We start from the raw sequence: 15,764 nt of genomic DNA, 5'->3' as shown, positions 1-15,764 counted from the left end.
GTGGCTATTTAAACTGCCAAGTGTTATACAAATATGATATCATGAAATCTGACTGCATTTGTTGCAGACTGTTAAGATTATTCTAAATTCTGATTTAACTACTCAATGCATTAGCCATACTTTCTAACTTAGCATCACTTTCAAATTCAAGAGGCTAGCTGCTCTGAACCTATTCTGGTTTTGGGGGCTATCCAATTCAAGACTCGTTCTTTGCTCAATTAAATTCTGTGAAATTAAAAAAATTAATAGGCAAGTCTTCTGACCCCTTATTCAAATGGATAAAAATGTCAACCCGAAAAAGTAAATTGAGAGCTCTGCAACTTGCCAATAAAAACTTCCCTCCAGGGAGCCACAATCACTTAATCAATGAATATTCTTTGGCTGTAACTATTTAATGAAAAAAAAAACACAACTTTTTTTTTTTTTTTTTTGAGATGAGGTCTCACTATATGTTGCTCGGGCTGGAGTGCAGTGGCTATTCATAGATGCAATCACAGCTCACTGCAGCCTTAAACTTCTGGCCTCAAGTGATCCTCCTGTCTCAGCCTCCCAAGTCGCTGGAATTACAGGTATAAGCCACCATGCCCAGAATTTAAAAAATTTTTAAGATTCAATTCATGTACAGCATCTCTGATATTACTTACGAAGTGCTATGTGTGTTGCATCCTCTAAAGGATAACCACGTTTTGCAGAATTGATGACACAGAAGCCAACAGAAGACATTGATTGCTCTCTGTAACCAAAGGGAAAACACAAAAATTGCATTAGAAACATCTGTAATACATACACAACAACACATAACTAATTTCAAAATCTAGCTCAACTTCTCCTTTCCTCCCTCTTCAACAAATCTACTATAATAGCTAACCCAACTGTACTACTCAATAATTCTATTCATATACAATTTAATTGCACTCTTTGGAGGATATATATCTCACATAAAAACTGAATAAAAAATGGGAAAAGGTTAAATTCTCAAGTCACTCAAACCTACCCCATTTATCCTGCTAAGTTTGAAAAGATAATTCTATTGTCAGGGTCCTCCTAAATCACCTAAGTCCCTCAAAATTTGACTTCCACTGCTAGGTTTTTAATCTCTAAAAACTGGGGTCTTTATCTTTAAAAACTGGGGCCTTTAACAATGTATGATATGCTATGTCCAGAAAATGAGTAGACCATACTTTGCTAGTTGAAGTACGTTTCTGTAGCAGCTATAAAGGGAACTCTCGGCTGCTGTGCGATAGCGGCTCTTATATTTAGGTCCCACTGTGTGAATGATGAACCGGGCAGCTAGATTGAATCCTTTTGTCAATTTTGCTTCACCTGTTCGGCACCCTGGAAACAATGGAAACACACATAAGTTTGGATGTGTTAGGAAAACTGAAACAAAAACAAATGAAAGCATGAAACAGAAAAAGTATTGAGAACTTTGAGAAATTTCGGTTAAAAATATAGACTGAACACAAGTATTTATCTCTGTTATTTCTGTTCCCAAAATGACAGTGAAGCAATACAATAGGTATAAGCACAGAGACAGATAAAGAGAATGAGAAAGACCATGAAGCAGATAAGCATCATCAAAATTTTGGAAGGCAGAATGTCAACTGACTAGTAACTGACTCAACAGAGCAGAGAAACCTAATTGCTTGCAGAAATGAGATAACTAATACGAAGCAAGTTGATCTGTACTGAAAAGCAGTGTTGGCTACAAGACAGACTGCTTTGATTCAAATCCTGAGTCTACCACGTTCCTGTCAAGACACTCTGGGCAGGTGCTTGGCCTTGTTACAACTCAATTTCCTATTTAAGAGGGATACTAGTAGTACTTACTTCACAGGATTAAATGAGTTACTATATGCAAAGTGCATACATGCACAAGAAATTATTGTTATTATTACTAGAGAATGCTAAAAAGGCTCAGAAATTGGAGCCCTAAGTACTTGTAAAGGCTATGCTGTGAAGTGGGATGTGGCGCTAAAAAGAGGAGGCCCAGTTAAAAGTTTGTATAAAAACAGTCAAATCTGCAACAACCCCTCCCCCAGCCAGCACAGTAAGGTGATGATTTTTTTTTTTTTTTTTTTTACCACCAGAGCAGCAGGGAAGAAGTTTATTCTCTGGAGATGCTCAACTAGAGAGTTTCTGGATTCCAGAACCCCAGGCACAGCTGAAAAGAGGGGATTTAATTAAAGTGTTATACTTAACAGTGAAAAGTCTAGCCCTCTGCCCCTAAATGGCTTTCAAAACAGACATCTAGGCTTACACTCCTGGAGGATTCCTTTCCAAGAAATTGAGAGGCCCAAACCTAAAGGACCTACAGATAACTGGGGAAAGTTCCCCAATAAAATAACAGGCAGGAGTCCCGTTCTGTCATATGCTTCAAGACCCACCAGGCAATAACCTTTGCCCACTGTTATGAACTGAATGCTTGGGTTCCCTCAAAATTCATATGTTAAACCCTACCCCCTAATGTGATGGTATTAGGAGGTAGGGTCTTTGGGGGTAATTAGAATTAGATAAGCTCATGAGGGTAAAGCTTTCATGAATGAGATTTGAATCCTTGTAAGAGTCTCCAGAGAGTCTGCTCCCTCTCTCTGCCACGTGAAAATACAATGAAAACTCAGCAGTCTGCAGCCAGGAAGATAGCCCTTAGCAGAACTTGACCATGCTGGCACCCTGATCTTGGATTTCAGTCTCCAGAAATTTCTATTCTTCCTAAGCCATTCAGCCTAGGATACTTTGTTATAGCAGCCTGAAATGACTTAGACACCCATGTGTACAAAGTTTCCCATGAACTTTTCAGTTTTTCCATCTTAAATCCAGCTAACACTTAAGGATCAACAGAAAGTGAGACAAGCCTCTAACAAAAACTAAAAGGGGAGACTAAACACATGCTCAAGAAATAGACAACACAGGGGAAAAAAAACCGAAAACAAAATCAGAATGTCATAAAAACAAACTATTCAGAGAACAGGAAATGGCACTTATGTAACTGCTATAGCCAAGTGAAAAATATGACAGCAGAAATGAAAAGTTCAATAGAAGAGTTAAAACTAAATTTGAAGGACTCCAGAAAACAAAAATAAATTGAAAATAAGAGATAACAGACGAGAAAACTGAAGAATTAAACAAGAAAATACAACATCTAATAGGATTTCTTCAGAGAGAACAGAGAATACAGAAGGAAGGAAATTATTAATGAAATAAAACAAAAAAATTTCCCAGGATGGAAAGACATGAGTTTCTAGATTCAAAGAGCCCATAAAACACCCAAACCATATGAAGGCACATCCCTGTAAAATTTAAGAGTGCTAAGAAACAAAGATGAGATCAGAAGCTTTCCAGAAAGAAACCAGTAACATACAAACAATCAGGGATAAGAATAGCACGAGACTTCTCAACAGCACTAATCAAAGTAGAAAACAAAGGAGTAGTGCCTTCAAATTTCTAGAAGATGATTTCCAAACTAGGATTCTATTTCTAAGCAAATTACCAATTAAGTACAAAGGTGGAAGTAAAATCTCAGTAGTTTTACTCTATTGCATCCTTCTTTAAAATCTCCTGGTAGATTTACTCACAAAAATGAGAGATCCAATCCATCAAACAGAAAAAAGGATTTCCCAGGATGATGTTAAAAAAAAGTTCCAGAACAGTAACTGTGCAGCAGGCATAGAGAACAGTCTAGAGAGGAAAGGGAGGATGGAGGATTCCAGGAGGGACCTTGGCAAGAAAAAAATGGAATGTAAGGATCAAACTGTTATCTTCACTCCAATTAAGAGAGCCATCTTAATATGAGTAACAGTCCACTAACAGGTCTAACATGATACAACATTAAGCAGACAACACAACATTACCTATGAAATATTTTAGGCAAAATTTGATTCCATTAGACATAATGTCAAGTTTATAGGAAATACAAACTAAACGGCACCTCAAGTAAATCAGACAAATCTAGAAGGAGGAATACTGTGAAAAATAATTGGCCTTGTTCAGTCAACAAGTCAGTGTCATAGACAGGGGACTGTGCTGGATTACAAAATACCACACACACAGAGACAAATTAATAAACATAACAAAAAGATGCAATGTCTGGTCCTGGATTGGATACTGCTTTGGATAAAATAGCTGCCGCAAAGGACATTTTTGGATCAGCTGGAAGTTTTAAATATGGTATGGGTAGTAGATGTAATTTCTGAAATTAAAAGGTGGAATTCATTTGCTGAAGAAGGCAAATTGCAGAATATGTACATGATTACCTTATTTTGAGAATAGCATACATGTAATTATTTTGTTTTGGTATCAAAAGATATAAGAATGTATGTATACATCCACACCCACATACAGGTTCAAACAACAAACAAACCTCACATAGGTTTAGTTTCATAAAATTTCTAAATTCACAAAGTGAATATAAGACTGATTTTTTTCAGGGGGGAAATTTGGGTACAATAAGCCAACCCTGCCTATTCTAATTTTAGTATTGATGCTTAGATACTAACTGAATTGACATATAGTTTTATGTATTTTCTTATCAAGGATTCTAGGAACACAGCAGGATTATCATTCTCCCTCTTCAATATGATCCTTTTTCAAGTATTTGAGAATAAGTACTGTTTCCCCCAAATATTCTCTTCTCTATGCTAATCCTAGCTCTTTAAATAATGTGGTTTCCACAATGTTAGTAATTTTCTGTTAGGGGTACCCCAACTTATAGTAGTAATAAAAGACATACAGTTCTTGTCCATATGGAGTTTACAGTTTAATGGGGATACAGTTATCACAAGACAATTTACAAGATTACAATTGTGATAAGCAAACAAGAGAGAAGTACTGCAGGCTGGCAGCACATACTATGGGTGGTCTGATCTATTCTGAAGTAAAAAGAAATAGTGCTTTGAGGAAGAGATATAAGCCAAGACTTAAGAATAAGGGTTGACAACTGAGAGAAAGAACAACATCAAGTGCAAAACTGGAAAGGAGCTTGGATGACAAGGTAGTGAGAAGAGATCAGTTTGGCTCAGCCATGGTAAGGAAGGGAAAAGGGGGCATGGGATAAGCCTGGAGAAAAGTGAGTGAGATCTTGCAAGGACATGGGGATCAGTTTAAGGAGTTTAGAATTTAAATTTAATGAGAGGCCACTAAATAGTTTGAAGTAAAGGAACAATAAGAAGGGATTTACACTTACTGGTTGCGTGTGGACAATGGATTTAAGAAACGAAGAATGGATGTAAGGAGACCAGCTGGGAGAGAGGATATAGCTGTAGTCTAGGCAGGGAATGATGGTTGCATATGCTAGCTGCTGGAGACAATGGTGACAGACAGAAATAGATTTAAGATTAATTTAGGGCATGACAATAGACTTTATGTGAGGGATAAGAAAAAGGAAAGTGTTAATCCTAAGGTTCCTTGAATGAAAAATGGAATGGGAGACTGGGCATGGTGGCTTACGCCTGTAATCCCAGCACTTTGGGAGGCCGAGGCAGGCAGATCACTTGAGGTCAGGAGTTCAAGACCAGCCTGGCCAGCATGATGAAACCCCATCTCCACTAAAAATACAAAAATCAGCCAGGTATGGTGGCACACACCTGTAGTCCCAGCTACTCAGGAAGCTGAGGCAGAAGAATCACTTGAACCTGGGAGGTGGAGGTTGCGGTGAGCCAAGATCACACCACTGCACTCTAGCCTGGGTGACAGAGCAAGACTCTGTCTCAGGAAAAAAAAAAAAGAAAAAGAAAAATGGAATGGAAAATAATGCCATTTTACTGAGACAGAAAGTGTTAATCAAATGATGTTTCCCCATCATTTTAAACTTACTGCAAAACTTTAATATTCATCTCCGTTAATTTTTTCATTTTTTGGCTTATACTTCCAGTCATATGAAAATCTTTAGTCTATCATCCAGTATCTCCTGTTACTCTTTTCAGCTTTGTATCATCTACAGATTTGGAAAGTCATGCTTGTTTTTATTAAGTCATTAATAAAAATGTAAAAAGGGGATAGGATTAAGTATGCAGCCCTTTAGTAATAATCTAAAAGTTGGCACTGATTCATTAAACACACAGCTGGGGCCTAATAACTAACACCTAATAACTAATACTTGTTGAACACTTAGGATGTGCTTAGCACCTAATGTCCATTGTTTAATTTAGTCTTCAACATACTAGTTTTTTTCATCTCCAAATATTTATTAAGCTCTTGCTATATGTCAGGAACTGAGGCAGGAACTACTATTACCATCCCCATTTTAGAGATGAGGAAGCTCAGACTCAGAGGTGAAGTAATCGGTCTTAAGTCACACAGTTAGTAAAGAGCAGAGTTATAACATGAATCTCAGCCTGGAGATGCTCAAACATTCAGTTTAACATTCAGGTTTTACTTGTATATTTGTGTTAAATTTTCTTATTTTCTTCATTATCCATAAGTCTAGCTCTAAGGTGTATGTAAGCATACACACATGCCATCAGGAATTTTTCCAGACCAGCTTCTCTGTTCCTTTTGGCAAAGAACTTCTCAGTATTATCTTCAATATCCTTTCTAGTTTCTACATGTTCTTCATGGTATCTTGTTTTGCAGCTCAGTTACGGCCATTTCCCCCACCCTGTCCTTACAGTCAAAATTCAGTTTCTGGATCAAAAAATGCAATTCTTCCCATTCTATCCCTGCTTTCATAGAGCCAGCATTTATCAGTATTCCTGTTCCAGTTCTAATATTGTTATTAGGTTAGAAACCAGTTGTCAGTGTTAAATGATAGAAGGGAAGGAAAGCAAGATTTCATACAGGTTAACTTTGCTGTTACATTTTAAGAAACATTGCTGTTACATTTTAAGAAACATTGCTGTATTTCATAAATAGTTTTTATACAATGGGAAGACTGAATTTCACAGTATTTCATTTGGGCTCAAATAACAAAGGGCTGCAAGCTTGGTAATTTAACAGTTTTTCAGTTCATGAGGATAGTCATCTCACAAAGCTTTTCTTGCATGTTTTGTGCAAGAAAATATGCAGCCAAGAAAATGCTACCAAAGACACAGCTACAGTGATTGTCATTTAAAATTCAGGACAGGACAAAGAAGTTTTACTGGTAGTAAATTCTCAGGACTCAGTTTTTAACACATTTCAAAATGTAATAAATTTTGTTAAAATGGAGCTTTCAAAAGCAGTTTTTATTTAGTTTTAACAAAAGAAAAACAGCTACATCTACACAATTTTTCCACAAAACATGCCTCTTTAAGGTAGAGGACATCAAAATGAATGTTTCCTAAGCAATAATATACGAAAGAAAATTCACTCACCTTTAAGTTTCTGGAGATCTTCCTTCAAATCAGGCCCTGCAAGCATGAAGATACTTTCTGACACAGGATTCTTATCTGTGAGACTTTCATTGCTGGTATTCACAATGGCTGTACAGTTCAGTAATGCCACATCTCCTTTCCTGAAGAAACAATAAAGAATGAACAAGTGTGGGGAAAAAGAAGAAAATAAACCTAGTTTCTAATTATTTCAAAACATTTTATCCTTGTCTTTTTCAAAATGTTGGTTTTGCTAGCTCACAAGCTAAGCAATAGTGGAAAAGAAATTTCTGACTTAAGAAACAATTAATCTGGCATCTTAGATCTTTAATGCAATTGTTATAACCCTGAAACTCATAAAACCATCATGTTTAGAAATAGCAACATTATTTATTATGGCCAGAGAGTGGAAACAATCCAAATATCCATCAACTAACGAACTGACTAATGTGGTATATCCATACAATGGAATATTATTCAATCCTAATAAAGAATGAAGTACTGGCCGGGCACGGTGGCTCATGCCTGTAATCCCGGCACTTTGGGAGGCCGAGACAGATGGATCACAAGGTCAGGAAATCAAGACCATCCAGGCTGACACGGTGAAACCCCGTCTTTATTAAAAATACAAAAAATTAGCTGGGCATGGTGGCAGGCACCTGTAGTCCCAGCTACTCAGGAGGCTGAGGCAGGAGAATGGCGTGAACCTGGGAGGCGGAGCTTGCAGTGAGCCGAGAATGGCGTGAACCTGGGAGGCAGAGCTTGCAGTGAGCCGAGATCACACCACTGCACTCCAGCCTGGGCGACAGAGCAAGACTCCATCTCAAAAAAAAAAAAGAATAAAGTATTGATTTGTACTATAATATGGATGAACCTTGAAAACATTATGCTAAGTCACTAAGAAACACAAATTTTATTGTATTCATTCCATTTATATGAAATGTTCAGAACTGGCAAATCTACAGAGACAAGAAAGTAGATTAGTGGTTGCCTAGAGGGATTAAGGAAAAATGGGGAGTGACTGCTAATGGGGCTTTTGGCTGATGAAAATGTTCTAAAATTGACTGTGGTGAGGGTTATGCAACTCTATGAATATATTAAAAATCACTAGATTGTGCAATTTGAATTGATGAATTATATTGTATATGAATTGTATCTCAATAAAGCAGTTTTTTAAAGCAATGAACTACTACTGATACACACAACACAGATGAACTTAAATCATTCTGCTGAAAACAGACCAAAAAGCACACAATTCAATTTAAATAAAACCCTGGAAAATGCCAACTAACCTATAGTGACAAGAAGATCAGTGGTTGCTTGGGGATGGGGAGGCAGGGAAGGGCAGGAAGGAAGAATTACAAAGGAACAGAAAAAAAAACTTTTGGAGGTGACAGGTATATTCACTATCTTGACTTTGGTAATGGCTTCAAGCATGTATTAACAGAAGTCAAAACTTATATTGTATACTTTAAATATGTAGCTTATTAAATGTCAATTATACCTCAATAAAGTCATATATGTATATGCAAAGCTGTATTTCAACAATGCTAGGGCTTTAAAAAAGAGGTTAGAATAAATTATGAGAAAGTGTTATCTCCTCATGATATGATGTAATCAAAAAATTACCAAAGAACCACTTTTCCATTGACGTCCTTATTATAAAGAAAAGGTGATCGATCAGTGTCTTCCTGAAATATTTCAGCTGTAGTATCAGAGGAATTTAATTCATCTTGGCATGAGTCACCCCAGCTTGGTAGTGTATCCACATCCACAAACTGGGAAGGTGCACCTAAGGGATCCATGGAATGGGAACTTTGATTTGCCTTTTCCCAAAATCCTCAGCAATTCAATATTCACTGGAGACTTTAGCTTAAGAGAAAAGAAAGAATCATTTTAATAGAGAAGCACAGATATTACTTGAATTCTATTAAAGCAGTAAACAAAATTCCACTGTGAAATATCCCAGTAGTATATTGTGTAATTATAGTCACTTAAAAAGTCTATTAAAAACAATGGACAACAAAGAATTGCTACAGCATTTCTAAAACAGGATTAAAGAGTGATTATTTAAGCATAAATTCTTTTCAAAGAATTACAGCCATTAAAATAATCACAGGCCCACCAATTCTACTTTCCAGAAACAGGACTATTCATTCAACATTCACTGAGTGCCTACTACTGAAAAAACAAAAAGTGATAGATGCTGCAAGAGATACAAAGATAAGCCATATGTATAATTTAAAGTCTGATGATAATGTGGAGGATGTACTGAGTAAGACAAAATGAAAAGCTGGGAGGTTACTGCAATCAAGTAGTAAGAGATGATAAAGGTTTCAACTAGGAAAGGAGATACAGAAGGAGGCTAACATTTAAGAGGCAAAATACAAAGGAAGGATGAACAGGAGTTGACAATTTACAGGATATGGTGTGTGAGACAGTGATATGGTAGGTGGCTGGTGGTACTGAAATACCAACATTAGAAGAGGAGGGTGTTGGAAGACACACAGTGTCAAGTACTAGAGAGAAGTAACAGGAAATTCTTTGTTGCTAGAGAAAAGGAGAATCAATTTGCCTATGAGTCAAACATCTATTTCAGTAAAATGGTACATTCATTCATTGAATAAATCTTTGTATTGCGTCACTGCACTCCAGCCTGGGCAACGAGAGCAAAACTACGTCTAAAAAAAAAAAAAAAAGTTTGCAAGCATCTATTATGTGTTAGATACTATTCTAGGCAGTGGGCACACACTGGTGAATAAGAGCAAGTCCCTGCCCTTCAGGAGCATATGCTTCCATGGAGAAGACAGAAGATGATAAATGATAAAGAATTTATCTAACAGAATGACTAGAGAAGTAAGCATTATGAGAGAACAGGTAACATCTCAGTAGAATGATACAATGAGAGAGCAACCACATGAAGCTCTGGGAGATGTTTCAGGCAAAGGAAATGGCAAGTGCAAAGGCCAAATAGGCAGGAAGGATCTTGGTATATTACAGGAGGAGCAAGGAGGCCAGTTTAGGAAAAGCAGAATAAGCTAAGCAATGAGTGGTAGGTGATGAGGTTGGTAAGAGAGGGAAAGACCAGAGGATACTGTCTGTAAACTATGGCAAGAAGTTTAGATCTTATTCTAAATGTGAGGGATGCTATTAGAGGATCTTGATCATGGTAACGATTAAATATAAATAATATTTGAAAAGAATACTGTAGCTACAATGAAACTGAGATGGGGCAAGAGTAGGTGCAGAGATCAATAGAAAATGACTGCAATAATTTAGGTGAGATGGTAGTGATGAGAAATGTTAGATTTGGAATGTATTTTGAAGGTGGTGTCAACAAGACTTACTTAAGAATATAGACAGTAGGGAGAAAGAGCAGAACCAAAGATAACTTCTGGATTACTTGCTTACACAATTGAGTAAATGTTATGCTATTTACAGAGAAGGGAAAAATTGGAGTAGGTTGTAGGGTAGAGTGATAACCAATGGATTTTTTTTTCTTATGTCTTTCTGGGTGTGCTATGTTTGAGATGCTCATTCTATGACCAAGTGTTTATGTCAAACTTGCAAATTGGTTATATGAGGCTAGAGCTCACAGAAGATGGGGCTAAAGATATAAATTTGGAATTCTCAGCATATGGATGGTATTTAAAGCTATGGAAACTGGACAAGATAGCCTAGAGAGTAAATGCAAATAGAGAAAACAGATCCAAGGATTGAGTCCTACAACAAAACTTAGAGGTTGGAAAGAGGACAAGTCAGAAAGTGAGAGAGAGAAAGAATGCTAAGAAAGGAAGGTAAACCAGGGAAGCATGGTAGCCTAAAAGCCAAGTGAAGAAAACATTTCAAGCAATACTTGAGAGGTATCAGTTAAATGATACTGAAAGGTTGCGTAACAGGACTAATATCAGGGGAACATGCCCCCGATAATTCAATATTATTTCATGTAGGTTCTTTTCTATTTCCCTAAGTGTCGGCTGGTCTGAGAAATAAAGGGAAAGAGTACAAAAGAGAGAAATTTTAAAGCTGGGTGTCCAGGGGAGACATCACATGTTGGCAGGTTCCATGATGCCCCCCAAACCGCAAAACCAGCAAGTTTTTATTAGCAATTTTCAAAAGGGGAGGGATTGTACGAATAGGGTGTGGGTCACAGAGATCACATGCTTCAAGGGCAACAAAGGATCACAAGGCAGAAGGTCAGGGTGAAACTAGAATCACTAATGAACTTCCATGTCCTGCTGTGCATGCATTGTCAGGGTTCAAGAGCAGAGAACCAGTCTGACTAGAATTTGCCAGGCTGGAATTTCCTAATCCTAGCAAGCCTGGGGGCGCTGCAGGAGACTAGGGCATGTTTCATCCCTATCTACATCTGCATAAGGCAGACACTCCCAGGGTGGATATTTCAGAGGCCTCCCCTGGGAATGCATTCTCTTCCCAGGGCTGTTAATTATTAATATTCCTTACTGGGGAAAGAATTCAGCGATACTTCTCTTATCCGTTTTCAGTAACAAGAGAAATATGGCTCTGTCCTGCCCGGCCCACAGGCAGCCAGACTTTAAGGTTATCTCCCTTGTTCCCTAACATCGCTGTTATCCTGTTCTTTTATCAAGGTGCCCAGATTTCATATTGTTTAAACACACATGCTCTACAAACAATTTGTGCAGTTAACGCAATCATCACAGGGTCCTGAGGCGACATACATTCTCAGCTTACAAAGATGACAGGATTAAGAGATTAAAGACAAGTATACGAAATCACAAGAGTATTGACTGGGGAAGTGATAAATGTCCATGAAATCTTCACAATTTATGTTCAGAGACTGCAGTAAAGACAGGCGTAAGAAATTATAAAAGTATTAATTTGGGAAACTAAATAAATGTCCATGAAATCCTCACAATTTATGTTCTTCTGCCATGGCTTCAGCCGGTCCCTCCATTTGGGGTCCCTGACTTCCCACAACACTAAGAACTGATTAATGTGTTTGGTAAGTTGGAGGTTGTTGGTAACATGAAATAAATAAGGGCAGATAGATGATCAGGGAAAGAAAGTCAGCATGTGAACTTTCTCCCCCCCAAATAAATGTGCAGTTAATGAGCTATTATGAAGGGAACACCCCTAGAACCACTACCAAAGTCAGGAGACAGAACTGTGCAGGCACCCAAAAGTACCTCCATGTCATCTGTCATGATCTCAACCCCTTCCTGTACCCCAAAGTAACTACTATCAGACTTTTAATCTTTTTCTTATATACTCATATAGCCTTTTCACCTAAGTGTGCATGCCTAGAAACCATAGTTTAATATTAGCCATTTAAGACATGTTAATGTATATCTTAAATCTCTTTTAATCTACAAGTCCCCCATCCAACATTTCCTTTTCTGTAAAATTTATCTGCTGAAACTGTAGTGTCCCACAGTCTGGATATTGTTGCTTGCATATTCATGCATAGTTCAATAAGTTTCTCTGTTATTTGAAAATTTCTTGTTAGTAGTCAGTTCTGGCAAGATTATATGAGATGGTGTATCTTTAATCAGGAGGCACATAATTTCAGATTCTCTCTTCTTTTCTCTTAGTTCTCTTTTTTAACTTTTAGGTTCAGAGGTACATGTGCAAGTTAGTTATGTAGGTAAATTGCAAGTCACAGGGGTCTGGTGTACAGATTATTACATTTCCCCGGTAATAAGCATAGTACCTGATGGGTAGTTTTTGATCCTTTCCCTCTTCCCACCTTTCACCCTCAAGTAGGTCCCAGTGTCTGTTGTTCCCTTCTTTGTGTCCATGTGTTCTCATTGTGTAGCTCCCACTTATAAGTGAGACCATAGGTAGGTGGCTTTCTGTTCCTGCATTAGTTTGCTTAGGACAATGGCCTCCAGCTCCATCTATGTTGCTGCAAAGGACATCATCTCATGAAGTTTTTTGAGAAGTTTTTCAGTATGGTTTTCATGTTTGTTGTCAAAGAAAACAAGCATGCCCTTCCACAATACATTCTGTGATGTTTCCTGCTGAGAGACATGGGATGCTAATTGGAACAAAACATGGATCTAGTGAAATATGCTAATTCCTAAATCAACACTGTGGAACAGGAAATGTGATCATTTATATAACAATTTCAGAAAGGCCTTGTAGGTTACACAATGATAAATTTGTATGAGACTATTCTTATTTGACACTAAATATGCCTTTGAAATTACTTTGAAATAAAGAAATTAATTTTATCTAAAAGTTGGTGTTTAGTCCATCAAATTAGTCTTTCCACAAGTTTTGTTGATCTGTTCATAAGTATTCAGACTTGAAACAGACAAGCTGAACAGAGGACAAATGAAGACTATACTCATCACGGTTAAATTGCCTCATGCTCAATGGAATGACACTTGACAAAAGTTCATAATTTCAAAAAATTACCTGCAGATTTTTTATGACAATGACTCATACTGAAAGTTCTTAACTATAATCTAAAAACAAATCCATTAAACACAAACACAGTTTTCAGTTTATAAACTTGAATGCCAACTTTCAGGACAAAATTGTTTTTTTAAGATAACTTTTCTTTCTGACTCTAAGTAATACAGGCTTACAGAACATTTGAAAAATAACAAATTGGTTGGACACGGTGGCTCACACCTGTAATCCCAGCACTTTGGGAGGCTGAGGCGGGGAGATCACTTGAGCCCAGGAGTTCAAGACCAGCTTGGGCAACATAGTGAGACCCCATTTCTACAAGAATACAAAAAATTAGCCAGGTGTGGTGGCATGCGTCTGTAGTCCCAGCTACTCAGGTGGCTGAGGTAGGATTGCTTGAGCCCAGGAGGCAGAGGTTGCAGTGAGCCGAGATTGCACCACTGCACTCCAGCATGGGTGACAGAGCAAAACACTATCTCAAAAAAGAAAAGAAACGAAAAGAAGGAAAAGAAAAGAAACCAAAATTAAAGGGGAGGAAAAAATTCCTCAACTTTTGATATAGTTACTACCTTTTTCTGTGATAGGTAAAATCATACTGGTACAATTTTGAATCCAGTTTCTTTAGTATTTTAAGGTAAATATTTCCACACACAATTACACAGTGAGGCAGAGACAGTATGGTTCAATGTGAGAATTTGGACTCTGTTATCATAGGGTCTGAGTTTGGATCCAGGACCATCATCTAATAGTTGTGTTATCTTTGACTCTGAACCAGTTTTTTAATTTCCAAAATAAGGGTAATTCTCCTAAGATTATTGTGAGCGTTAAATGAGATAACTGGTGTCAAAACTGCATAGGAGAACGATTACCTTAACTTCCTTCCGATTCAAAATCATTCACTGTTTCCAACTTCCAAGTGATGATTTGAGGGTATATTCCAAACTTTTAAGCCTGCCAAATCACCTTAATTTAAGCAATTTCCTTCATTTGACCATTTCTCCTCTTAAGAGAGTGTTACAACATAAATTCTCCTTTTACAATTACATCTTGGCTTTTTCCTTCCTCTCAATTCTCCTGTTCTCAAAAAGGTTTTCCTCCTTTATTTCTTCTACTTCATTTCTTCTTCAGAATATTAAACTCCTCTTTTTTTACCACTTGACTTTTTAAGAGTAATTTGTTTTGTAACTCTACTTCCTCTTCATACATTTGCTCAACCTACTGCAGTTTTGCTTCCGCTCTACAGCTATACTAAAACTGCTCTATTGAACAATAACTTCCCAAATGTCAAATCCAAGAATTAATCCAATTTTATCCACATTTATTACTGATCATTTCCTCCTCAAAACTCTATTATCTTCTTTGACATTACACCCTGGTGGTTCTCCTATATCCCTGATCATACCTGGTCAGTAGAGTTTGTTGGATCCTTTTCCTAGCTTTTAAGTAATTGTGACCCACAAGATATTGGATGTTAAATAAGTAAAAGTAATGCTCATAGCTCTTGTTGTAGGACAAAATTTAAAGTCATTTTATGAAGTGGCATAGTATTTAACAGAGGTTGAATTCTTTTTCAACTCCATCTCTAAACAGAAATTGATGTTTCTCACCAAAAAGAGGTTTGAATCTCTCCCTTCCCTAAACACACATACACCTTAGTAATACATACGGTAAATGGAGCCACAAACCCAAGCTAGGCAGGAAAACCTGATCCTGAGAGAACAGTGGTTTTTAACATTCTCAAGGTCACAGGCCCCTTTGAGAATCACATGAAAGATACAGATTCTTTCACTCCCCAAAACGTTTGTATATGAGCTCATACAAGCAGATTTGTAAATAAATTTGAATTAGAATTTCAGTGATAGAACGCAAACAGATTGCTCAAGTGACAAAGGGAGGAGGAGAAGGCTCCTATACCCAGTAATCTATAGCCACAGCCAGAATTTTTGCTAACATTAAAGGAGAGCAAGGCTATCCACTGAAAATCAGTTGATCAGCTCTGTACGTTTAATAAGTTCATAAACAAACACTAAGCCCTAGTTTAAAAAAAAAAAAAAGGTTCTTGAAGCAAGACATTAATTT

General features: G+C 37.2%; 1 protein-coding gene across 1 annotated transcript in view; it reads right to left on the bottom strand.

The window, feature by feature from the left end:
- The window catches only part of GDAP2 (ganglioside induced differentiation associated protein 2), a 95,139-nt gene that overhangs the window by 76,754 nt on the left and 2,621 nt on the right, over positions 1-15,764 (bottom strand). The window contains exons 2-5 of the mRNA XM_054467013.2: positions 8,916-9,158; positions 7,290-7,429; positions 1,182-1,335; positions 645-733 (exon numbers count right to left, since the gene is read on the bottom strand). Of these exons, the coding sequence (XP_054322988.1) occupies positions 645-733; positions 1,182-1,335; positions 7,290-7,429; positions 8,916-9,091 (559 nt within the window). The 5' untranslated portion in view covers positions 9,092-9,158. The remainder of the gene's footprint in view (positions 1-644; positions 734-1,181; positions 1,336-7,289; positions 7,430-8,915; positions 9,159-15,764) is intronic.

The sequence above is a fragment of the Pongo pygmaeus genome, chromosome 1 (genome assembly GCF_028885625.2).
Source record: "Pongo pygmaeus isolate AG05252 chromosome 1, NHGRI_mPonPyg2-v2.0_pri, whole genome shotgun sequence".
NCBI classification, from domain to species: Eukaryota; Metazoa; Chordata; class Mammalia; order Primates; family Hominidae; genus Pongo; species Pongo pygmaeus.
The sequence above is the reverse complement of the archived record's forward strand: the minus strand, read 5'-3'. Positions and strand labels throughout refer to the sequence as shown.